The 25,496-nt window shown below is 45.7% G+C and overlaps 1 protein-coding gene across 1 annotated transcript in view; it reads left to right on the top strand.

Annotated features, from left to right (window-relative positions):
* The window catches only part of LOC106570183 (protein Jumonji), a 95,033-nt gene that overhangs the window by 28,278 nt on the left and 41,259 nt on the right, over window positions 1-25,496 (top strand). Inside the window, exons 2-3 of the mRNA XM_014142229.2 lie at window positions 12,042-12,165; window positions 22,524-22,644. Coding sequence (XP_013997704.1) covers window positions 12,042-12,165; window positions 22,524-22,644 — 245 coding nt within the window. The remainder of the gene's footprint in view (window positions 1-12,041; window positions 12,166-22,523; window positions 22,645-25,496) is intronic.

Genomic DNA, 25,496 nt, shown 5'->3' with positions numbered 1-25,496 from the left:
CGTGTGTAGGTGTGTGTGTGTGTGTGTGTGAACTTTTCTCTCCCAGCCATGTGGGGAAAAAAGCATAGCAAAGTGTGAGGTCCTAGTGGTTGCTGCCAGATCTGTTTCTTTTGACTTCTCTGTAAAGCTGAGAGGACGGGAGAAGGCCGTGTTCATTCTTCTAACCGTAATGGTATGCTTTTGATCAGCTAAGATAAGCTACTGGTTATAGCCATACTACTGCTAACCTCGTGGTAAACTGAGATGGTCATCACTCTTCTGTGAATCTGCTTTTGACAAGCTGGTGCTGTCTGACTGATACTGGCTGACTGTTTTGACAGATTGGTGCTGGCTGATTGGTGCTGGCTGACTGAGCCTGGCTGACTGGACCATGATGTATTGGCTTATTTCTGTCATGCTGTTAGCCTGAATACACTGTTGTTCTGAAGCCTCAAAATGGAAAAAAAGCTCACAGTACACAGGCTCTCTGTGTTAGTTTGGAAAGAGTAGCCATTTTGTTGGTCGGTCCCTCAGCAGTCAGTTTCCATGCCCAACGTGGTCTCTGTTCTGCAGCAGAATCCCTCTAGGAAGTGAAGTGTGTCAGGGTCGACATATGTTCCATCTGACCCCTGTCGCTCGCAATTAATGCAAGTCCATATGGAGCTAGAGGAGAATGGAGGCCTTTGCTGAGAGATTGTGTGTGAGGCGGATGCAGCACACATCTGTGGTTTTACAGGGCTGAGGAACTCCACAGGATCTGGCTGGCTCACTGAGCCTCTGTGACCTGGGGGAGGAGGACACAGGATGCAGAGTGAGTAAGTGAGTTCAAGGCAGGAGCAGGTGAGAATTTATTTACATCACTAAAATGTCTGGGGTGAGGTGTGTAGGTTGAAACTCACAGGTCAACCAAAGAGAAACAGATGACGCAGTCTACCAGGACCCCTACCGTCTACCCCCACCCTGCTTCACCCTGCATCACACACTGGCTGGTAGTAATAAAATAATAATGGCCTCTGAACTATCAACTCACTGCCAAGGTTTATCAAAGACACCAGGCCCATGTGCTGTGGATGGGAGCCTGAATGTGTTGCTCTGATGGATATTATGAAGAAAGAGCTGAGCGGTGCTTGGTAGTCGGGCTCGAGGGAAACTGGCTTGACCTCACACACACGCTACAACATGCACTGCGGTTTCTATGGTGGGGCAGCGTTTTTATCCAATAACAAATGGACTCTAATTAGATTTCCCGACGTCTGGCTCAACCTGACCCTCACCACTGACTCTCTCTGCTTAAACTCTACTTAAACCCGAAGCACAGTCATCTGAAAACAGCTGTTCATCCTCCTCCAACAGCTTGGAAAGTATTTCTACCAGCTGTGAGAGGAGGCGCGAAAGCTCCCAGGGCTAACACACAGGTCCTGCATTGTTCACCCCGCTCGCTCTCTCCTCTCTTCTGTTCCTACCATGCTCCTTTCCTCCTCAGTGTTCATACACTACCATTGGAGTCATTTAAACTATGACTACATGTACTCAACATAACATGTGGTGCAGTGGAAGCCAGTCTTAGTGAGTCACATGGTGTAAACAAGGTGGGACCGTGTCGAGCTAGGTCTCAGGGGACAGGGCTGAATAATAATCCCGGGACAGGCAGGTGGACGTGGGAGGGAGCCTCAGTGCTCATTCATTTCAATAAGAGAACAGGAAGATTGATTCACCCCAGGAGACAAAGAGTCGGAGGGAGTGGGTGGTGGAGTCACATGCTTCAGCAGCTATGGTTACATGCACAATAAGGGGATTTTTTTATTTATTGTGGATAATCAGATTCATTGGATGCACTAACTCTAATAAATGCAGAAAATCGGCAATCAAAATGAACGTTCTACCACAGCGTCTGAATTGGGAAGCTTATCTGATTCTGAGTCCGGACATTTAAGGTTTGTACTTCGAAGACTCATACATTCGGTTGTTCCGAACTCCCTTCACTCTCGCTAAAGAGGGAGGCTCGCTCGGCTGGTGCTGGCACAAGAACAGATCAAATACAACACTGGAACGCCGATTTTTAAGATGAGCAGAGTAAGGTGTTTACATGACTATTGCATAATCTGCCTACTGCCATAATCAGTTTATCGAATTATTACTGTGCATATACTCATTGTCTGGCTCTCTCCCAGGTTTAGTCAGACTGGCACTGAAGCAGAGTGGAGCAGGAAGTGAGAGTCTTTAAATGGCCTCTAAAAGCTCTTTCTCCTGCTCAGTGACAGTTCTCTCTCCTGACCTGCAGTTTGCCGCCTCCTCTCATTTGTATTCAATTTCTGTGTGTGTGTGTGTACCTACAGCTGTCTGCTCTTGTTGTAATATAATTATCTTCTGAGTTGAAGGGTGTGAGAGATCATATTCTGTGGTGGTCTGAGTGGATAACAGTAGTGACATGCTGCTGAATTGACATGTTTCCCTGAAACGGTGTTGCCTGCTTCGCAACAGACCAACGCAGGTGTGGGGACTGGTTGGTTGGCAGGCTAGCTTTCACTGTGCGCTGCTGGTTTCCAGCTCTAGCACAATGCTGACGTGTGTGTGCGTGCTATGTTTGATGAGTCGACTCTCCAGATTGTAAGGGTTGTGGTGACTCGGAGTGAGACCCAGTGACGATGGCCATGGAGAGGCCTACACACACAGTGCTGTCCCCAGGAAGCTCAGCCTGATCTCTTAGGGTTTGGCTCTGCATAAACTACTCTGTAATGAACATCCTATTGATTTGGTGTTCAAGGATTGTTTCAGGTCTGAGGTACAATGCTGTTTTTTTTCTTACTCACAATACATCCTCTTTCTAAATACACAAACATTCTTTTAATCCTGTCAGATTATTGAAAATATGGGTCAGAGGGTGTGTGTGTGTGTAGCACTGCAGGCTTTGAATACAGCCTTTTGCTGTCTGTGTGTGTTCTGTAAACCAGATGAGACATTCACTGTTCACACATCCAATGGGTTCTCAAAGGGGGGAAACCCGAGATGCAGTGTGCTAGTCCTATGACTAATCACGTTTTGTTCGTCACATGCATCGTAAACAACAGGTGTAGACAAACAGTTAAATAATTCTCAGCAATGGAGATAATAGAATAATAATAACCAGGAATAAATACACAGCGAGTAACGGTAACTTGGCTATATACACAGGGTACCAGTACCAAGTCTATGTGCAGGGGTACGAGGTAGATATGTACATACAGGTAGGGATAAATACACAACGAGTAACGGTAACTTGGCTATATACACAGGGTACCAGTACCAAGTCTATGTGCAGGGGTACAAGGTAGATATGTACATACAGGTAGGAGTAAATTGACTAGGCAACAAGATACACTGCTGTTAATTATGCATGTGAAGAGTCCAGAGTTAGTGCAAGAAGGGCTAATGCAGATAGTTAAAATGGCTACTCGGACTAACTATTTATCAGTCTTATGGCTTAGGGGAGAAACTGTTCAGGATCCTGTTTGACTATGGGACAGTATGTGGGTGGAATACTACTGTACGTGTGTGTGAGTGTGTGGTATGTTTCTCTCCTAAACACAGGAGAAAATACAATATTGTAATTCCCTCGGATGTATTCATCCTGATTGGATGTTTTGATTCACCATGTTCTCCACTGTGAGTCAGACCCTGCTGCTAGCTGAGGAGAGACCAGTCACAGCTAGTGACAGGTTTCCTGAAATGGATGGGGGAGAGAGTGGGATGGGGGGAGATATGGAGATGGATGAGGGAGAGAGAGAGCGGGATGGGGGGAGATACGGAGATGGATGGGGGAGAGAGAGCGGGATGGGGGGCGATATGGAGATGGATGGGGAGAGAGAGAGAGCGGGATGGGGGGAGATATGGAGATGGATGGGGGAGAGAGAGCGGGATGGGGAGAGAGAGAGGAGAGAGCGGGATGGGGGGGAGATATGGAGATGGATGGGGGAGAGAGAGCGGGATGGGGGAGATATGGAGATGGATGTGGGAGAGAGAGAGCGGGATGGGGGAGATATGGAGATGGATGGGGAGAGAGAGCGGGATGGGGGAGATATGGAGATGGATAGGGAGAGAGAGCGGGATGGGGGAGATATGGAGATGGATGTGGGAGAGAGCGGGATGGGGGGAGATATGGAGATGGATGTGGGAGAGAGAGAGAGCAGGATGGGGGAGATATGGGGGATGAGAGAGGGCACTAGCATCAGTTCCTCCTTATCTGCTGATCCACTTTAGTTGAGGCTGAATTAGTGGTCATTGTCCTATCCGACCTCTCAGTCCACACTAAACCCTGTCCCATCCCCGCTACTGTCCACACTATGTTAATGTCAGCTGACCAACATGTGTTCCTGTTAATGTATTGTTAACTGCCACTTCTTGATAGACAGACAATGTTTTAATTTGGAAAGGTGGGTAGTGGGAGGTCCGTCTAGCTGGGCTCTATTAGCTGGGCTCTATTAGCTGGGCTCTATTAGCTGGGCTCTATTAGCTGGGCTCTATTAGCTGGGCTCTATTAGCTGGGCTCTATTAGCTGGGCTCTATTAGGATGAAAACACTATCTCTGCCAGTGGGATTCAGACAATTTCACCTCAATCAGAGTCTAGTGGAGTAATGAGGCTTTGGACTTCCTGTCCATCCCCCCCTTTCCCCCGGGTCACTTCCTGAATCTGCCGGCATCCACTGAGGTTCCAGTGTACGCACACGCACGCTGTTATTCTGACCAGGTGGACTCTGTTTCTCCTTCAGTTGTCTGAAGACTGGACTGACCAGTCACCACTGGTCAAGGGTGGTCAGCCTGGTTGACAAAGCCTCTTTATTGGTCAAACTTGGGCTCTGGAACCTCCCTGTAGCTCCTATGGAATTCCCTCTGGCATTTGTCTGTCAAAATAATCACTGCCCACCTTTCCCTGCTCCTTTTAAATCATACATTATCTTTCTGCTCCAGTTTGAGTCTGATAGCATTTTGTGCTCGACAGGGCTGAATGGCAGTGGCAGTCTGTCACTTAGACATGCTCAGCTGGCTTTAGCTCTGGCATGAGTGAGTGTGGCATGAGAGAGTGAAGAGGAAGAGAAACTACTCTCTACATCCCTCCTTCGGTTAAATACATTCTATGGAGTCTGGCAGTGTGTCTCAGATCAACAGTGTTTTCTCTCAGGGTGTTTACGGTCGGCTGGGTACGGGGGGGCAGGACACACAGGGATACAGCGAGGAGACGTGAGGCAACACCCCTCTTTCCCCCCTTGGCGTCGGCAGCCCCTAACATTTCCAAAGTCCCCGAAACGGGATAATGTTTCAGAATGCTGTTGGTGCAGATGGAAGTGCTGTGGGTCTGAGACTGGGAACAGGAATGTGGTCAATCCCAGCGTGAGGGTGTTCAAGGGAGACCCTATGGATACATTGCGAGCATTCCAATGCGCTGGGGTACAGGTGTAAGGAGGTGACGACATTAAGTTCCTCACACACCAGTTAACCCTAGGTTCTCTCTCTGCGCTCGTCCTGGTCTGCTCAGCACTTCTCCTACTAAGAGCGGACTGAGTGACCGACTCAGCCCTCCACTCTGGAATTGAATTATGCTGTATTCCAGAACACTCCTTTGTGACAGGTGACTTGGTGAAATCCTGTTGGCTTTGCAACCTCTCCAATTAATTTGCAGTGTGTCACGTATCTGTAAGCTAAGTAAAAGTTTTGGGGGGGGCTGTGAAAGAGTTATTGTGCTGCGTAAGTCTGTGTGAAAACACCTCCTGTTACAAATACACCAGCACTGACTGAGCTATGCATCTGGGACACATGTGGTGCCTGGGGGGGTGTTAGTACTGTATATAACACATTTCAGCCTGATCTCAGTTGGCTCCTGGCCCACATTCTCTGGTTGATGAGATCCAGACCATCATCAGCAGGCTATTATTAGTCTGCTATGTGAACCAATGCACGCGTGTTCTTTTTGTTTTGAAAGTGGGACAACCCCTCTCCTGTGTGTGTGTGTGTGTGTGTGTTGTTTTTTTTCTTCACTGTGAAATGAAGGGGTGTGTGAACTTCCTGCTTGGTTAGATGGACTTAATTCCTCTTTCTCTCGGCACCAAACAGCTCAGCCAATCCTCTTACAGTACACAGTAGGTTAGAAGAACAAGTCGTCTTTCATTCCTCATTGCAGTGACCTTGTTTCTATTATTGTACTTCTCACAAGACCATTTTTATTTTGTCATGTGTCGTACTACAGACATCTCAAGAGATTGGGACAATGGTTCTTCCTATCTGCATTTTTGTCAAAATTGAGTTATTGACATATCCTTGTTCTGTTCAATGTTCTCTACCTATATAGTACACTAAATCCCGCAATTCAAGAGAAGACTTGAAGCCAATTATCTCAGAATCATCTTTTTGCAGATAAAACCTTAGTCCCAAGCTCTTGATCTTTATTTCTACAACTAGATTCAAGCTTTATTCCATTCATCATGCAATGTTAGTTGGCAGATGAAACGGTTGTTGTCTTTGTGCAGGTTATTATATTAGTCCTGGTCTTAATGGATCAGGTGGCTTTAGAGGGGAAGTGTTAGGGGTTTACAACGCAGTGACGTGATAACATGGGACATCTCACCAGCTGCTCTATAAGATCCACAGGAACCTCGACCTTCATCCCGTTACTACGCATGTTGCTCTATAAGATCCACAGGAACCTCGACCTTCATCCCGTTACTACGCATGTTGCTCTATAAGATCCACAGGAACCTCGACCTTCATCCCGTTAGGAAGCCTGTAAAAAAAAAAAAAAGATCTTCCAAAACATGCAACGAGGCACTAAAGTAACACTGCAAAAAATGGACTGGAGTTTTTCAGGATAAAAAAAGAAACAGAATGGAGCCAAGCACTGTGAAAATCCTAGAGGACAACCTGGTTCAGTCTGCTTTCCACCAGACACTGGTGATGAATTCACCTTTCAGAAGGACAATAACATAACTCGAGGCCAAACCTACGTTGGAGTTGCTTAACAAAAATACTGCATGTTCCTGAGTGGCCGAGTTAGTTTTGATTTAAATCTACTTGAAAATCTATGGCAAGACCTGAAAATGGTTGTCTAGCAATGATCCACAACCAATTTAACAGGGCTTAAAACACTAAGTACAATCCAGGTGTGGAAAGCTCTTAGACTTACCCAGAAAGACTCACAGCTGTAATTAATTGCTGCCAAAGGTGCTCCTACAAATGATTGACTTAGGGGTGTGAATACTCTTTTTAAACTAAATATTTAAATTAGCAAACATTTCTAAAAACATGTTTTCACTTTCATGTGGTATTGTGTGATTGAGAAAATATATTTAATCAATTTTGAATTCAGTCTAACACAATGAAATGTGGTATAAGTCAAGGGGAATGAATACTTTCTGAAGCCCCTGTATGTGAAAATGATGTGTTTTGTAGTAAAAATGGTAGAGACGTGTTTTCCAATGATGACAAGCAATTGGTCAAAATCACACAATGCACACCGATGATGACATTGGAAACACACCATTTTCACATGTTGGGGTGGTGCTGGAAATGATGAATGTGAAATTTCCCCTTTTAAGACAGCTGCAAATGTCCCTGATTTAGACCCTGGTACTAACCCTGTATAAATAACCATACCACAGTGCTTCTAGTGTAAACAGCAGCCTCCGAACAGTCAGGTGTAGACTGCGTTTCTTCCTGAAGCCTATTGGGGAGGTTCCAGATGCTAAAGGGTTCACAAGTTGATATGGAGTTTCTTTTTGGCGTCTATTAACAGTCTCTACTGGCGCGTGTTTACAGTGTGATGAGGGAGCCAGCGTGTCGTCTGATGTAGAGTGGCTCCGTCTGCTGTGACAGACGTCTGTTTGGGACTACCCACCTTTAGTCTCTGTATGGGACTACCCACCTTTCCCATCCTGGCTCGTCTCAGTGGGAATGTTAAAGGAGTAGAAGCTCTTGATGTCGTTTAGAGGATCCTCCGTGTGTCTTTCTGTTCGCTGTGTTTGCCAAGGTGGAGCACTGTGGCATGAAAGGCAGTGTGTTCTGAGTCCCTTTGGGGCCCCTAAAATGTGTGTGTGTGTGTGTCGCAGAGCGTGCTGTGTTCCAGTCGGGCTGCTCCAGTAGACACAGAGGCCCCAGCGCTCATTAGCAGGCTGTGGGTTCCCTGCGGGAGTTGGGTGTCAGTGGGCAGGGGGTGTCAGCTCAGTGCTGCGTGTTGTCTCTGTGGTGGTGCCAGCACCACAGCTCTCATCTGAGCCCCGGCCCTGCTCTGCCAGCATCCCGACTCTCCCTCTCTGAAGAGGCCTAGCATCCCTCCGTCAGTCAGTCAGCCCCCTCGACTGACTGCCTGCCTGCCTGCCTGCCTAACTACCCACTCATGCGTCTCTCTGCCTACCCACGTCAGTCAAACTGTCGGTTGTGCCATTTGACAGAACCGGCTTTACTTACAGCAAAGGCACAATAGTAATGTTGGATTTCCATACCGTTTTTGGTCGGATGAACATGTTGTGATGTATGACTCAGTAGGTCTGAGGGTTTAGAGAGGAGCTGAGACCTAGTTATGAGTGTAAGGGGTTTAGCCCTTACTTAGCAGATGGGCAGGGCTGCATGTCTGTTAAGACCCGCGATCCGCAGAATAAAGTCCCATTTTAAAAGATGTAACAGTGCTGAGTTGTTTCCGTAAAGGGTTGTGAACCTTTTTGACTGCTTTCGCAGTTCTTTTTCTGTTGACATTTGACGTTGTAAAAATACATTTGAAACATTTGTTGCGTCTCTTCAGGGCTCTCGGCTAATGATGGTCCAGCACTCCGCAGTTTACAACGCTGCGTCACTACATGTACGGAGATGAGGAAATCACTCTGGCAGTCTGCCAGCCTCCAAGAGGAAGAGAGGGAAAAAAATATTTTTATAATAATTCATGCAAATTCTTGGTCAGCTCTGAGTGCAAAGCCAGAGGTGTTGTGAGATATTGCATGATAATCAAAGTGTTGGTGGAGGTTAGACTGTCAATAGACTGTCTCCACCTGATGAAACGGAGGGGTGACAGCCATGTTTCTCTACCGACACACACACACACTCGACTGTCTTTCGCTGATGCTGTGCACCACCACTCCTCATTACACTTAGCTTCGACTGACAAACACGCAGGCTGAGATATTGCAGTCGAAGCTAAGTGTAATGAGGAGTGGTGGTGCACAGCATCAGCGAAAGACAGTCGAGTGTGTGTGTGTGTGTGTCGGCAGGGAAACATGGCTGTCACCCCTCCGTTTCATCAGGTGGAGACAGTCTATTGACAGTCTAACCTCCACCAACACTTTGATTATCATGCAATATCTCAGTGAAGCCCACTACTGATGATCACTACAGGGCAATTCCACAGTGACTTTAAAATGTATGCCTAACAAAAAAACATTTGATTTCAAAGTAAACAATACACAACTCTATGGACAATGATTAATTTGAACAATTTACACAGTAAAAAAAACATTGATTTCAATTTTACTGGAAACTGTGCAGATGCAAAGTTTGGTAACATAATTACAGTAAAATCTCAATTTTATTCTGTTACCAAACTTTATCTGTACAGTTCTTCCTGTGTGTTTTGGTAAAAGTGGAACTTGTTCATAGAGCTCTATGGTTTGCTAAACTTTGAAATCAATGTTTTTTTTGTTTGATATACATTTTCAAGTGAAAGATCTGAGAGTAATTCCGTTACCATGGAATTGCCCTACAGCTATTTCAGTAGAGATCCAGCGTGTTTGTTCACTCTTGTTTTAATCTAATTTCCTCATTAGTGTTGTTACACATCAAACATTAACCTAGTACAACTGTGTAGGATGCGGCGCTGTACTGTGAGGGGAAGCAGGGTTATAAGTGTTATACAGTAAATCTGCTCTGTGTAGGAAGCAGGTTATTTCTGTACTCAGACACTGGAGACCTTAATAATGAAGCATGTTGGAAAGTTAGTGTCCTGTAATGGAAGTCCATGTCACCGTACCATTCTTCGGTCTTTCCTGGCAGTGTACTGCTGTAACTATCGCTGCTTCATTGACTGTCCATCCACAAATGGTACAGAGATGGAAGGTTTATTGTCAGATGAAATGGTCCTGTAGGAAAAGGAAGTGGTGTGTTTAAGATGTCTGTCACCCTGATTTCAATAACATCCTCTGTCTGTCAGCCAAAGGAAACTACTGGAACCTCAGTCATACTACACAGCCATATTCTCCCTATTAATAAATGATTAGGCTTTTACTGAGTTACAGTTCATAGAAGGAAATCAGTCAATTGAAATAAATTCATGAAGCCCTAATCTATGGATTTCACATGACAGGGCAGGGGCGTAGCCATTGGTGGGCTTGGGAGGCCATAGGCCCATCCACTTGGGAGCCAGGTGCAGCCAGTCAGAAATAAAAATTCCCCACAAGGGCTTTATTACAGACACAAATCCTCCTCCGCACCCCCCTCCACCTCAAGCAATCTCGCAGGTGAAGAAGCCGGATGTGGTTGTCCTGCGCTGGTGTGGTTACACGTGGCCTGCGGTTGTGAGGCCAGTTGGATGTACTGCCAAATTCTCTAAAATGACGTTGGAGGCGGCTTATGGTTGAGAAATTAACATCCAAATCTGGCAACGGCTCTGTTGGACATTCCTGCAGTCAGCATGCCAATGGCACGCTCCCTCAACTTGAGACATCTGTGGCATTGTGTTGCAACAAAACTGCACATTTTAGAGTGGCATTCTATTGTCCCCAGCACTGTGTAATGATCATGCTGTTTAATTAGCTTCTTGATAGGTGTGGCATATCAGGTGGATGGATTATCTTGGCAAAGGAGAAATGCTCACTAACAGGGATGTAAACAAATTTGTGCACAACATTTTAGAGAAATACACTTTTTGCGCGTATGGAACATTTCTGGGATCTTTTATTTCAGCTCATGAACATGTGACCAACACTTTACATCTTGCGTTTTTCTGTTTTTGTTCAGTGTGTGTATATATGAACAAATATACAGTTGAAGTTTACATACACCTACAATCTTTACATACGATCTTTGTCCCCATGTGCAGTTGCAAACCGTAGTCTGGCTTTTTTATGGCTGTTTTGGATCAGTGGCTTCTTCATTGCTGAGTGGCCTTTGAGGTTATGTCGATATAGGACTTGTTTTACTGTGGATATAGATACTTTTGTACCCGTTTCCTCCAGCATCTTCACAAGTTCTTTTGCTTCTGTTCTGGGATTGATTTGCATTTTTCTCCCCAAAGTACGTTCATCTCTAGGAGACAGAACGAGTCTCCTTCCTGAGCGGTATGACAGCTGCGTGGTCCCATGGTGTTTATACTGTTGTACAGATGAACGTGGTACCTTCAGGCGTTTGGAAATTGCTCCCAAGGATGAACCAGACATGTGGAGGTCTAAAAAAAAAATTCTGATGGTCTGATTTCTTTTGATTTTCCCATGATGTCAAGCAAAGAGGCACTGAGTTTGAAGGTAGGCCTTGAAATACATCCACAGGTACACCTCCAATTGACTCAAATGATGTCAATTAGCCTATCAGAAGCTTTTAAAGCCATGACATAATTTTCTGGAATTTTCCAAGCTGTGTGATGGCACAGTCAACTTAGTGTATGTAAACTTCTGACCCACTGGAATTGTGATACAGTGAAATAATCTGTCTGTAAACAATAGCTGGAAAAATTACGTGTCATGCACACAGTAGATGTCCTAAACCGACTTGCCAAAACTACAGTTTGTTAACGAGAAATTTGTGGAGTGGTTGAAACACTTAGGTTGGAGTCATTAAAACTTGCTTATGTGAACTTCCGACTTCAACTGTAAGTAGGAAATATGTCATGCTTCTTCTGAAGGACCCAAAATATCATGGTTTTGTTCTAGTTTCGCAAGGAATCACCTTTCTGTCTTCTGTGGGTCATGGTTATGTTGTGAGAAACATGGTGCATTTGGTGCTACTTGTAATGCTTTTTGATCTTATGCTAATGTACGTGTTATGCTAATGTGTTGTCATCTGCTATGCTGTGTTATGGTAACATCCTATTGCTAACCAGTTGTCCTTTTGTTTTTAGGATGACATAGATGGGATCCCCTGGTCAGAGGAGAGGGATGTGAGGAAGGTGCTCTATCTCTCCCTGAAGGAGTTCAAGACTGCTCAGAAAAGGCAGCTTGGAGATGGAACCAAATACACAAATGGTGAGTTTCTCCAGGGACTCTTCTCTCCACCACTGACCCAGTCAGCCTTTTGTCTGGATGCTCATAGACCTGTGATGGGCTACTGTGTTTAGTTGTTTACATTTACATTTACGTCATTTAGCAGACGCTCTTATCCAGAGCGACTTACAAATTGGTGCATTTACCTTATGATATCCAGTGGAACAACCACTTTATAATAGTACATCTATCTTTTTTGGGGGGGAGGGTTAGAAGGATTACTTTATCCTATCCCAGGTATTCCTTAAAGAGGTGGGGTTTCAGGTGTCTCTGGAAGGTGGTGATTGACAGCTCCGTAGGCAAGCACCATGGTCTTGTAGCAGATGCGAGCTTCAACTGGAAGCCAGTGGAGTGTGCGGAGGAGCGGGGTGACGTGAGAGAACTTGGGAAGGTTGAACACCTGCGGCGTTCTGGTTGAACGCCTGCGGCGTTCTGGATGGGTTGTAGGGGTTTAATGGCACAGGTAGGGAGCCCCGCCAACAGCGAGTTGCAGTAATCCAGACGGGAGATGACAAGTGCCTGGATTAGGACCTGCGCCGCTTACTGTGTAAGGCAGGGTCGTACTCTGCGAATGTTGTAGAGCATGAACCTACAGGATCGGGTCACCGCCTTGATGTTAGTGGAGAATGACAGGGTGTTGTCCAGGATCACGCCAAGGCTCATAGCACTCTGGGAGGAGGACACAATGGAGTTGTCAACCGTGATGGCGAGATCATGGAACGGGCAGTCCTTCCCCAGGAGGAAGAGCAGCTCCATCTTGCCGAGGTTCAGCTTGAGGTGGTGATCCGTCATCCACACTGATATGTCTGCCAGACATGCAGAGATGCGATTCGCCACCTGGTTATCAGAATGGGGGAAAGGAGAAGATTAATTGTGTGTCGTCTGCGTAGCAATGATAGGAGAGACCATGTGAGGATATGACAGAGCCAAGTGACTTGGTGTATAGCAAGAATAGGAGAGGGCCTAGAACTGAGCCCTGGGGGACACCAGTGGTGAGAGCACGTGGTGCGGAGGCAGATTCTCGCCACGCCACCTGGTAGGAGCGACCTGTCAGGTAGGACACAATCCAAGAGTGAGCCGCGCCGGAGATGCCCAACTCGGAGAGGGTGGAGAGGATGATCTGATGGTTCACAGTATCAAAGGCAGCAGATGGGTCTAGAAGGATGAGAGGAGAGAGAGTTAGCTTTAGCAGTGCGGAGAGCCTCCGTGACACAGAGAAGAGCAGTCTCAGTTGAATGACCAGTCTTGAAACCTGACTGATTTGGATCAAGAAGGTCATTCTGAGAGAGATGGCAAGAGAGCTGGCCAAGGACGGCACGCTCAAGAGTTTTGGAGAGAAAAGAAAGAAGGGATACTGGTCTGTAGTTGTTGACTTCGGAGGGATCGAGTGTAGGTTTTTTGAGAAGGGGTGCAACTCTCGCTCTCTTGAAGACGGAAGGGATGTAGCCAGCGGTCAAGGATGAGTTGATGAGCGGGGTGAGGTAAGGGAGAAGGTCTCCGGAAATGGTCTGGAGAAGAGAGGGGATAGGGTCAAGCGGGCAGGTTGTTGGGCGGCCGGCCGTCACAAATCGCAAGATTTCATCTGGAGAGAGAGGGGAGAAAGAGGTCAAAGCATAGGGTAGGGCAATGTGAGCAGGACCAGCGGTGTCGTTTGACTTAACCTCTATGGGCTAGGTGGGACGCAAGCGTCCCACCCGTGGTGCACTCCATCAACAGCAGGTGCATTTCAAGAGCGGCAAATTTGAATCCAAATAAATGTCAAAATTCAAATTTTTCAAACATACAACTATTTTACACCCTTTGAAAGATAAACATCTCCTTAATCTAACCACGTTTTACGATTTCAAAAAGGTTTTACGGCGAAAGCATAAATTTAGAGTATGTTAGGACAGTACATTTACAAGAGTTGTGTGTAATGTTTTGTCAATTCAAAGACAGGGTCACCAAAACCATAAAACCAGCTAAAATGATGCACTAACCTTTTACAATCTCCATCAGATGACACTCCTAGGACATTATGTTAGACAATGCATGCATTTTTAGTTCTATCAAGTTCATATTTATATCCAAAAACAGCGTTTTACTATGGCATTGATGTTGAGGAAATCGTTTCCCTCCAATAACCGGCAGTCAAGTCAGCAACACAAATTAAATAATTAAAATTAGAAAACATTGGTAAAATATTATGTCATTTAAAGAATTATAGATTTACATCTCTTGAACGCAATCAACTTGCCAGATTTAAAAATAACCTTACTGGGAAATCACACAATAATCTGAGCACTGCGCCCAAAAAAATACGCGTTGCGATACAGACAAGCCGTCATGTTGGGGAGATCTAAAATCGAAAATACTATGTAAATAATCCATTACCTTTGATTCTCTTCATCAGATGTCACTTCCAGGTATCACAGGTCCATAACGAATGTAGTTTTGTTCAAAAAAGCTCATCATTTATGTCCAAAAATCTCCGTCTTGTTAGCACATGATCTAAGCCCGCCGGACTTCACTTCATGAACGAGGGGAAAAAATATATTTCAGTTCGTTCAAACATGTCAAACGTTGTATAGCATAAATCATTAGGGCCTTTTTTAACCAGAACATGAATAATATTCAAGGTGGACGAATGCATTCTCTTTTATAACGTATTGGAACGAGGGTACCCAACATGAACTCGCGCGCCAGGTGTCTAATGGGCCATCATCGTTCCATGGCTCTTGTTCGGTCAGATCTCCCTCCAGAAGACTCAAAACACTTTGTAAAGGCTGGTGACATCTAGTGGAAGCAATAGGAAGTGCCAAAATATTCCTCAGCCCCTGTGTTTTTCAATGGCATAGGTTTAAAGGTAATACAACACATCAGGTATCCACTTCCTGTCAGAAAATGTCTCAGGGTTTTGCCTGCCAAATGAGTTCTGTTATACTCACAGACACCATTCAAACAGTTTTAGAAACTTTAGGGTGTTTTCTATCCATATATAATAAGTATATGCATATTCTAGTTACTGGGTAGGATTAGTAACCAGATTAAATCGGGTAATTTTTTTTATCCAGCCGTGCAAATACTGCCCCCTAGCCCTAACAGGTTAACAAACGAGGATCAGATGTCGTCAACCTTCTTTTCAAAATGGTTGACGAAGTCATCTGCAGAGAGGGGGGGAAGGAGCTTCCTAGGGTTAGAGGCAGATGCTTGGAATTTAGAGTGGTAGAAAGTGGCTTTAGCAGCAGAAACGGAGGAAGAAAATGTAGAGAGGAGGGAGTGAAAAGATGCCAGGTCCGCAGGGAGACTAGTTTTCCTCCATGTCCGCTCGGCTGCCCGGAGCCCTGTTCTGTGAGCTCGCAATGAGTCGTCAAGCCACAGAGCAGGAGGGGAGGACCGAACCGGCCGGGAGGATAGGGGACATAGAGAGTCAAAGGATGCAGAGAGGAGGGTTGAGGAGGCAGAATCAGGAGATTGGTTGGAGAAGGATTGAGCAGAGGGAAGAGATGATAGGATGGAAGAGGAGAGAGTAGCAGGAGAGGGAGAGAGCGACGGTTGCGACGGCGCAATACCATCTGAGTAGGGGCAGAGTGTGTAGTGTTGGAGGAGAGCGAGAGGGAAAAGGATACAAGGTAGTGGTCGGAGACTTGGAGGGGAGTTGCAGTGAGATTAGTAGAAGAACAGCATCTAGTAAAGACGAGGTCAAGCGTATTGCCTGCCTTGTGAGTAGGGGGGGACGGTGAGAGGGTGAGGTCAAAAGAGGAGAGGAGTGAAAAGGAGGCAGAGAGAAATGAGTCAAAGGTAGACGTAGGGAGGTTAAAGTCACCCAGAATTGTGAGGGGTGAGCCATCCTCAGGAAAGGAACTTATCAAGGCGTCAAGCTCATTGATGAACTCTCCAAGGGAACCTGGAGGGCGATAAATGATGTTAAGCTTGAATGGGCTAGTGACTGTGACAGCATGGAATTCAAAGGAGGAGATAGACAGATGGGTCAGGGGAGAAAGAGAGAATGTCCACTTGGGAGAGATGAGGATTCCAGTGCCACCACCAGATGCAGATGCTCTCGGGGTATGTGAGAACACGTGGTCAGACGAGGAGAGAGCAGTAGGAGTAGCAGTGTTTTCTGTGGTAATCCATGTTTCTGTCAGCGCCAAGAAGTCGAGGGACTGGAGGGTAGCATAGGCTGAGATGAACACTGCCTTGTTGGCCGCAGACCGACAGTTCCAGAGGCTGCCGGAGACCTGGAACTCCACGTGGGTCGTGCGCGCTGGGACCACCAGGTTAGAGTGGCAGCGGCCATGCGGTGTGAAGCGTTTGTGTGGCCTGTGCAGAGAGGAGAGAACAGGAATAGACAGACACATAGTTGACAGGCTACAGGAGAGGCTACGCTAATGCAAAGGAGATTGGAATGAAAATTAACTAAACAACTGGGGAAGCGAGAGAGCAGGGCCTCCCTCACTAACCATTCACTGAAACACTCAAATATAACTTTTCCAACTTCCACTTTAGAAATTATAATTGATGTAAACTACAGTGGTTCAATGTTTCCAGGAATAGGCTCAAACTTAGTTTATTCAGCTTGATAACTTGGTAAAGTATTCTTCCGTGAAACCCACCCAGTGCACTGTATCCTATGACGCCGTAGCTAACTAGCATCCAATAACACACGGTTAGCACCAATACTTGGTTACAACAAACTAGCAATGGATCATTCGTGTCCGTGTCTAGTTCCTTTCATAACGCAGAAGTAATTAAACGTTGGCTAGCTAACACAAAGTCAGTCCTGCTAGCTACACAAGTGGACTACACAACTCGAAAGTTCAGAAAGTTAAGCTTACGTTGCAAAAATCTTATTGACTAAAAATGATACAGTACTGCTAGCTGGCAGAGTTGGCTAGCTAGCAGTGGCTGCGTTTGCCTTTATCTTTGATACAGAGACAACTATGTAGCTAGCTAACATTACACTAATCAAATTGTTCCGTTGTAATGTGTTTAGTTTCTACAGTACTGCTAGTTGGTAAAGTTGGCTAGCTAGCAGTGGCTGTGGTGTTGTGGTGTTGACGCGTCGCTGCGAACGAATACAGCTGGCTAGCTAACCTTGTTATTTTCTCAAAGTTAGTTTCTCAAAGCTACACCTTTAGCTACACCTTTATCCTTGATACAAAGACAGCAAAGACGACTATGTAGCTAGCTAGCTAACATTACACTAATCAAATCGTTTACAGGGGACTAGCTAACATTACACTAATCAAATCGTTTACAGGGGACTAGCTGAAAATGTTCTGGATAGTGACATGTTTAATATGGAGTTATTTCAGAGTGAAGGTGCTTTGGTAAACACAATGAAACAGAGACGATGCTGCAGGGGTTTTTCTAAGCAGGTGCAATATAAAGTCCATGGAGCTCAGTGTGTGTGTGTACACCCAGGATAAAGTCTGGTTTGTGCTAGCTGATGCTGCTTTGTTTGACACCTTCGCTGTGCTTCAATCCACTCTGCTCTGTCTCCTCTCTGCTTCATAACCACAACCAACTAGTAGATTAAACTTCACACAGGCCTCTGAACCTATTCTCCGCTGTCACTGACAGTCCAGAGACTGAGGGGGAGCGAAAGGCCTCTGGAGGTTCACACTGTGCTATGCAGGCAAGGGGAAGCTTCAGTTTAGATCTAGGTTACAGGCTCTGTCGCACACAGACTGCACTGTACCGGCTGAAACTGTCCTCTATTTTGGAGAATCAGTCAAACATCCACTACTGTGATGGTAGTGTTCTCACCCCCTCCTCCTTCTACAGTGTTGTTGGTCTCTTAGAGGGGGTGTGTCTGGCTGGCTGTCTGGAGCCAGCTGCCTGCAGACACCCATGGATCCAACAGCAGAGGGAAGGGACCAACCCTGCAAGGCCCTAAGCGTGTCAGACCCCCGGCCCCCTGTCTATCTCGCAATCATACCATCTCCCAGACCACTTTACCTCTCACTGTTGGCAGGCGTCCATCTCTTTTCCTCTTTCTCTCTCTGCATTATTGAACTAATTACGTGATGCCCTTCTGCGTCCCATTCCTTTCTCTCTCTCTCGCTCGCTCTCTCTCCTTCTCCCTGTTATTCCTTCCTAGATGGAAGGCATCATTACATCAATAGGCCTCTGGTTACTGCTGCTCAGGAAGCTTTCTTCCGGCTCCCCTGCCCTCAATCTCCCTCTCCATATCGCTCCCCCCGTGGTTCTCAGAGGGCGTAGCTCAGTTCCATTGATGGAACTACTGTCTGCGTTGGAGCTGGTGAATGGTAGTGACTGTCTTCCCCATAACACCACTGGCACCGGCTTTGTCCTGTCTGTCCCTTAGCACTGACCACTGAGACCTCGGGATGGAACTGTGGCAGTTTTGGCTAGAACATAGTGGCAGAGGGCACAGTGCCTTGTTCATAAGGTTGGCCTTCTCTGAGAGAGAGTGTAACAGACTGCCAATCTGCAGCATGTTATTCTCACATGCCACATCCACTGGACTTGTTATGAACTTGTTATTTTTTCAATATATTTATGATATTTTCTGAGGATGACAGTGGGAAGGATGGAGGTGGTGTCAAAAAGCAGTAGGCCAAAGTCGAACCTATGCCAACACTAGACGTGTGCCAGAGGTGACTGTAGCTTAGACTGCTAGACCAGACTAGGCCACATAGACGTATTATTGGGTAGAGCTTTTAATTTGACTCTTAGTACTCGCAGACATTACAGTTACTAAATAGGATCTCTGTCTCCTTCGGTCCAGGGTTAAATTGTGGTTGGGACAGCCATTTAAACAAAAAAAAACGTTTGTTGTCCTATTGTAGTGCTGTCTCCTAGCATTCCCCTTTCAGTATCCCATTCTATTGTCAGAAGTGGTTGGAAATGAATTCAAATGGGGTAAAATCCCAAACGTCAAACACATTGTTTATTTTTATATACACACTATGGTCCCAATCATACTGTGTCATAAAAGCTTTGAGAGAAAAAAATAATATTGTTACTAGCCACAGTTATGACAGCCACAGCACACAGTGAGTGAGCTAGCAGACCCTAAGCTTGCTCCATTAGAAACCGCATTATTCAGTCGTAATCACTCTGTTTGTAAAGGTGATTAATCTGAAGTAATGCCACTCTCCTGGCTGTTAATATTTTATATCTGCCTCTGGGCTTCCTGTCTGCATTACTCCACCTCCCACTAATGGGCTACACTCTGTGGCTCGCTACGGTACGCACCCCCTCACCTCTCCATCTCTCCTTCCTTCCATCTCGCTCACTCTCTCCAGAGAGCAGGAGGAACATAGCAAGGCGATGGGCTTAGTTAAGCACGCATAAATCTGATTAGACCCTTACGGATCAGCCGACATCCTCCTTCCCAGCTAGGCCTCACTGGGACCAGGGGAAAGAGTTTAGGCCCCAGCCCAGTGTGGCTCCCTCCATGACTGCCAGTCTGCATCCCTATCTCCATCTTCCTCACTGCCCGGCCCCTCACAATGGCACTGATGTGAGACCGACATGTGTAAAACAACTCCGAGGAGAGAAGAGGCAAGATGGCCCCTTGCCAGGCTGTTTATGTTCAGTATGAGTATTATCCCAGTGACATACTACCACTGATTAGCGATGCGCAGATTAGTGTAGATGAATCTGGAGAATGCTTTCTTTGAGTTATTGGTGTCTTTTTTTATCAGCTTCATTATATCTGGAAAGTGTTCTTTAAAGTCATTCAAAGCCAAAGCTCTAATTTAGATTATTTCGAAAGGATGATTTAAAAAGGTACATTTCAGGGAGGTGTTCCACCAAACAACCTGCAGGTCAACGGCGTGACAAACTTCACTGTCTTGAGTGTAACTGCTCTCGTCATTGTTATCATGTGTGGCCCTTTGTGCCTCCAAGGAGGCCTAAATCAGTGAATCATGAGAGCATATAAAGACTTGGGGCCTAAAGTGTCTCTCTGCCAGCTGAACACCCTACTAACCCTGAATATATTTTATATATATATACACAGTTGAAGTCGGAAGTTTACATACACCTTAGCCAAATAAATTTAAACTCAGTTTTTCACAATTCCTGACATTTTAATCCTAGTAAAAATTCCCTGTCTTAGGTCAGTTAGGATCACCACTTTATTTTAAGAATGTGAAAACTCAGAATAATAGTAGAGATTTTTTTTTTTTTTTCAGCTTTTATTTCTTTCACCACATTCCCAATGGGTCAGAAGTTTACATACACTCAATTAGTATTTGGTAGCATTGCCTTTAAATTGTTTAACTTGGGTCAAACATTTCGGGTAGCCTTCCACAAGCTTAATAATAAATTGGATGAATTTTGGCCCATTCCTCCAGACAGAGCTGGTGTAACTGAGCCAGGTTTTAGGCCTCCTTGCTTGCACATGCTTTTTCAGTTCTGCCTGCACATTTTCTATAGGGATTGAGGTCAGGGCTTTGTGATGGCCACTCCAATACCTTGATTTTGTTGTCCTTAAGGCATTTTGCCACAACTTTGGAAGTATGCTTGGGGTCATTGTCCATTTGGAAGACCTGTTTGCGACCAAGCTTTTACTTCCTGACTGATGCCTTGAGATGTTGCTTCAATATATCCACCTAATTTTCCATCCGCATGATGGCATCTATTTTGTGAAGTCCCTCCTGCAGCAAAGCACCCCCACAACATGATGCTGCCACCCCCGTGCTTCACGGTTGGGATGGTGTTCTTCGGCTTGCAAGCCCCCCCACCTTTTTCCTCCAAACATAACAATGGTCATTATGGCCAAACAGTTCTATTTTTGTTTCATCAGACCAGAGGACATTTCTCCAAAAAGTACGATCTTTGTCCATATGTGCAGTGGCAAACCGTAGTCTGGCTTTTTTATGACGGTTTTGGAGCAGTGGCTTCTTCCTTGCTGAGCGGCCTTTCAGGTTAGGTCGATATAGGACTAGTTTACTGTGGATATAGATACTTTTGCACCTGTTTCCTCCAGCATCTTCACAAGGTCCTTTGCTGTTGTTCTGGGATTGATTTGCACTTTTTGCACCGAAGTGCGTTCATCTCTAGGAGACAGAATGCCTCTCCTTCCTGAGCGGTATGACGGCTGCGTGGTCCCATGGTTTTTATACTTGTGTACTATTGTTTGTACAGATGAATGTGGTACCTTCAGGCGTTTGGAAATTGCTCCCAAAGATGAACCAGACATGTGGAGGTCTACAATTTCTTCTTCTGAGGTCTTGCCTGATTTCTTTTGATTTTCCCATGATGTCAAAAAGAGGCCCTGAGTTTGAAGGTAGGTCTTGAATACATCCACAGGTATACCTCCAATTGACTCAAATGATATCAAGTAGCCTATCAGAAGCTTCTAAAGCCATGACATAATTTTCTGGAATTTTCCAAGCTGTTTAAAGGCACAGTCAACTTAGTGTATGTAAACTTCTGACCCACTGGAATTGTGATACAGTGTGATAAGTGAAATAATCTGTGTAAACGATTGTTGTAAAAATTACTTGTCATGCACAAGGTAGATGTCCTAACCGACTTGCCAAAACTACAGTTTGTTCTAACAAGACATTTGTGGAGTGGTTGAAACACTTAGGTTGGAGTCATTAAAACTTGTTTACATAAACTTACGACTTCAACTGTATACACACACACCACACCAAACCTAAACCAGTCATTTCCCTGAGCACCTCTATGGTCTGACTCCTACTACCAGATCATGTTAGGAGCAGTTTACAGCCATGACAGGGTCTATGACTGGCCTCCTGCTGTCAGGTATTGACCTGCACTCTGTACAGACTTTAACTACCAGCTGCATGAGCGCCAAACAAGTTTTCAGAGGAAGCCAGAGCTCAACTCAACCATTCGCTACTATGTCATTATTACCATTCTAATTTATTTTCCTTTGACACCTGCTGTTAGGGGTTAGGGTTGTGGTTTGGGGTTGGCACATGATTTAAGGCGTCAGTCCTAAGGAATCTGATAGGAGGGTAATGTGTCAACTACAAATTCCAGTACCAGGTAGTAGACACTTTGTACTACCTACAAAGATTTTGTGGATTATAATTAATCTGTTTTCTTATTTGCCATCATTAATACTGTCTTGTTTGTGTCATTGCAGTGAATTCTGTTTCATTTGATCAAGAGGGTTTCACTTAGTTTTTCTGCCTTGGCTACTCCTCAATTATGTGCTCATTCATTTGACTTGAATGTCTTTTTGAGCTCTGCTCCTTTCTCCGGAGTCCTGACTTGTTCACTTTGTTCAGCCCACGCGCTCCAAACACACATCAGCCCTCTTACTTTGTTCACCGTGTTTCTCTCCATTCAACCTGTCCTAGCAGTACACGACATGGTCTCTAACCCCTGTCCTCTTGTCTCTGTAGGTTCCCATGCCCGCGGCCAGCTCAACGGCTTGGGGCAGAAGGGCCACAAGGCTGACGGGTTGCAGTTCCAGAGCACCGATGGCAGCAGCGAGTACTCTGAGGATGGTCCTGCCAAGAAGAGGTGAGTGGTGTTAACCTATACTCTGGAGAGATCGTTCTCTCTGCGCGCTCTCTGCTCAGCAGCAGCTTTGACCAAGACCGAGTGAAGGTAGTGATCATCAGGGGGATCTCTATAGTGCTTTTTTCATGGCCTGCAGTACAGCCAAGGTGTCAGGTGTTTTCAACCATGGCCTGCAGTACAGCCAAGGTGTCAGGTGTTTTCAACCAGGTGATGTCAGCATTTGTTAATTCAGTGCTCTGTGTTTTGTCATGATGGGGTTGTGTGTGTGTGTGTGGGAGCGAGAATTATCAAAGCAAAAATGAATAATTGTGCTGGTAAATGGATGAAAGCCTCTGCCGTCTTTTATTAATTCACTTCATTCCTGCTGTATTCTCTTCTCAGTAATGGGACATGACAGTGAAGGGTAAAGACGAGTTTGATTCTGAAGAATGGGAACTCTTTAACCAGCGTTCATTCTTAAAAGGCGGAATGTTTTTAATTAGGGAGTTAAGAGATGTGTTGAGCATTTCCAATTAATAATTTAGGAAAGTTAATGCATTCAAATACAACAATTAGCTTGTTGCCATGTAATTTGTACTAGTGATTTTGTAATCTGTAATGGCCTTGGGAGAACGCCGCTTCACAAGAGCTTCTCTCACTCCGTTTCTCCCCTCAGGCTCATTCTCATGGGAAGTAGAATAAGACAGTTATTTGGAAATTGAAAATTGGTACATGTGCTTCTTATACCTTTTATTCTCCCTTTGAGATTCAAGTGATTGAACTCTAATGGGTTCTTTAGATCTAGTATAAAGAGAGAGAGGACTGTCTCCTTGGTGTGTGTGGAGATTGGATAAAGTTAGGGTGAAGACTCTGAAAACCGTCTATATAGTATATGAGTGAAATATTGTGCCCAGATTGAACATGTTGGCCTGGTCGTTCCTTGTAGGGTTCCCCTCTGACGTGGTGCTCTGTACCTCTTGGCTGACTGTCACCTGGGTAGTGTTTGTTCAGTTAATAAGATGCAGATACAGGAGACTGGTCCCCAGGAAGGGCAGATACAGGAGACTGGTCCCCAGGAAGGGCAGATACAGGAGACTGGTCCCCAGGAAGGGCAGATACAGGAGACTGGTCCCCAGGAAGGGCAGATACAGGAGACTGGTCCCCAGGAAGGGCAGATACAGGAGACTGGTCCCCAGGAAGGGCAGATACAGGAGACTGGTCCCCAGGAAGAGCAGATACAGGAGACTGGTCCCCAGGAAGAGCAGATACAGGAGACTGGTCCCCAGGAAGAGCAGATACAGGAGACTGGTCCCCAGGAAGGGCAGATACAGGAGACTGGTCCCCAGGAAGAGCAGATACAGGAGACTGGTCCCCAGGAAGAGCAGATACAGGAGACTGGTCCCCAGGAAGAGCAGATACAGGAGACTGGTCCCCAGGAAGAGCAGATACAGGAGACTGGTCCCCAGGAAGAGCAGATACAGGAGACTGGTCCCCAGGAAGAGCAGATACAGGAGACTGGTCCCCAGGAAGAGCAGATACAGGAGACTGGTCCCCAGGAAGAGCAGATACCTGTCCTATTTTCACCTGTGTGTGTGTGTGTGTGTGTGTGTGTGTGTGTGTGTGTGTGTGTGTGTGTGTGTGTGTGTGTGTGTGTGTGTGTGTGTGTGTGTGTGTGCGCACATGCGGTATCTTGCTGTACCTGTTATTGAATAGTCCAGCAGACCTGGTCATTGAGGCCTGGCAAACCTGAAAAGAAGAGCAAGATGGACAGATGGAGGAGAGAAGTAGACGGGCGTAGTGTCAACAACAGGCCTGTGTTCACTAGGGTGCTTTTCATTAGTTCTCATGCAGGAAATAAAAGCAGGCTCTCCCTCTCTTAATGAGCAGCCGGCTCACAGAGCGCTTGGCAATGGCTCAGGCCTTTTGGTGTGTATTGTGTGTGGAGGACGACTTCTTGGCCCTGGCATCTGCAGCCCACGCCAGTCTATAACATGTTGGCTGACTGAGGAGCTGCCAGGACCTTTCACACCTGGCAATGCAATAACAAGAGGGAGGAGGGAGGCGCAGGTGCATGGTTTTGGCTGCAGTGTCCTGGGGGGGAAGGGGGAGGGTCCCTGTGTGTCTGAGCGGAGGTGGGTCCCAGGGAGGCTTTTGGGATCTGGGTGATGTTTATCTTCGCAGGACACCGAGATGGGAGATCAGGCACCGGGACCTCCCCTCCCTGCCAAGTACTGAAGATGTGCTTCCCTCTTCCTCGTCCCCTTCTCTCCAGTTCCCAGCCACACTACCCAGGCTGAAGTAGGAAACACAGGGTTTAGCCATGGTGACCATAGTTGGAAAGCTCCACATCTTATGGTGATTTTGTTGAGGCCAGTTCTCCTCAGTAGCAGAAGCCAAGTAGAGCTCATTGAGCTGCTTGTTTGTTTTAATGAATGCTAAGTTAATAATGCGCTTCTTTTCGGTCTTCTCACCCATCTACACACAATACCCGCAATGACAAAGTGAAAACATGTTTTTAGAAATTTGAGCACGTTTATCGAAAATGAAAAGGATATCTCATTTACGTACACTAAAATGTTTGAGGTCACTTAGAAATGTCATTTTTTTTTTAAATACATTTTTGAAAGTCCATTTTAAAATACCATTGATCAGAAATAGTGTAGACATTAATAAGGATCTGTGCCTTTTTTCAAATTTTCGCCTAAAATGACATTCCCAAATCTAACTGCCTGTAGCTCAGGCCCTGAAGCAAGGATATGCATATTCTTGATATCGTTTGAAAGGAAACACTTTGAAGTTTGTGGAAATGTGAAATGCAGGAGAATATAACACATTAGCTCTGGTGAAACATAATACAAAGAGAGAACCAACTT

The sequence above is a fragment of the Salmo salar genome, chromosome ssa14 (assembly GCF_905237065.1).
Source record: "Salmo salar chromosome ssa14, Ssal_v3.1, whole genome shotgun sequence".
Taxonomy (NCBI): domain Eukaryota; kingdom Metazoa; phylum Chordata; class Actinopteri; order Salmoniformes; family Salmonidae; genus Salmo; species Salmo salar.
Note: the sequence above shows the minus strand (reverse complement) of the source record. Positions and strands in the feature narration are given on the sequence as shown.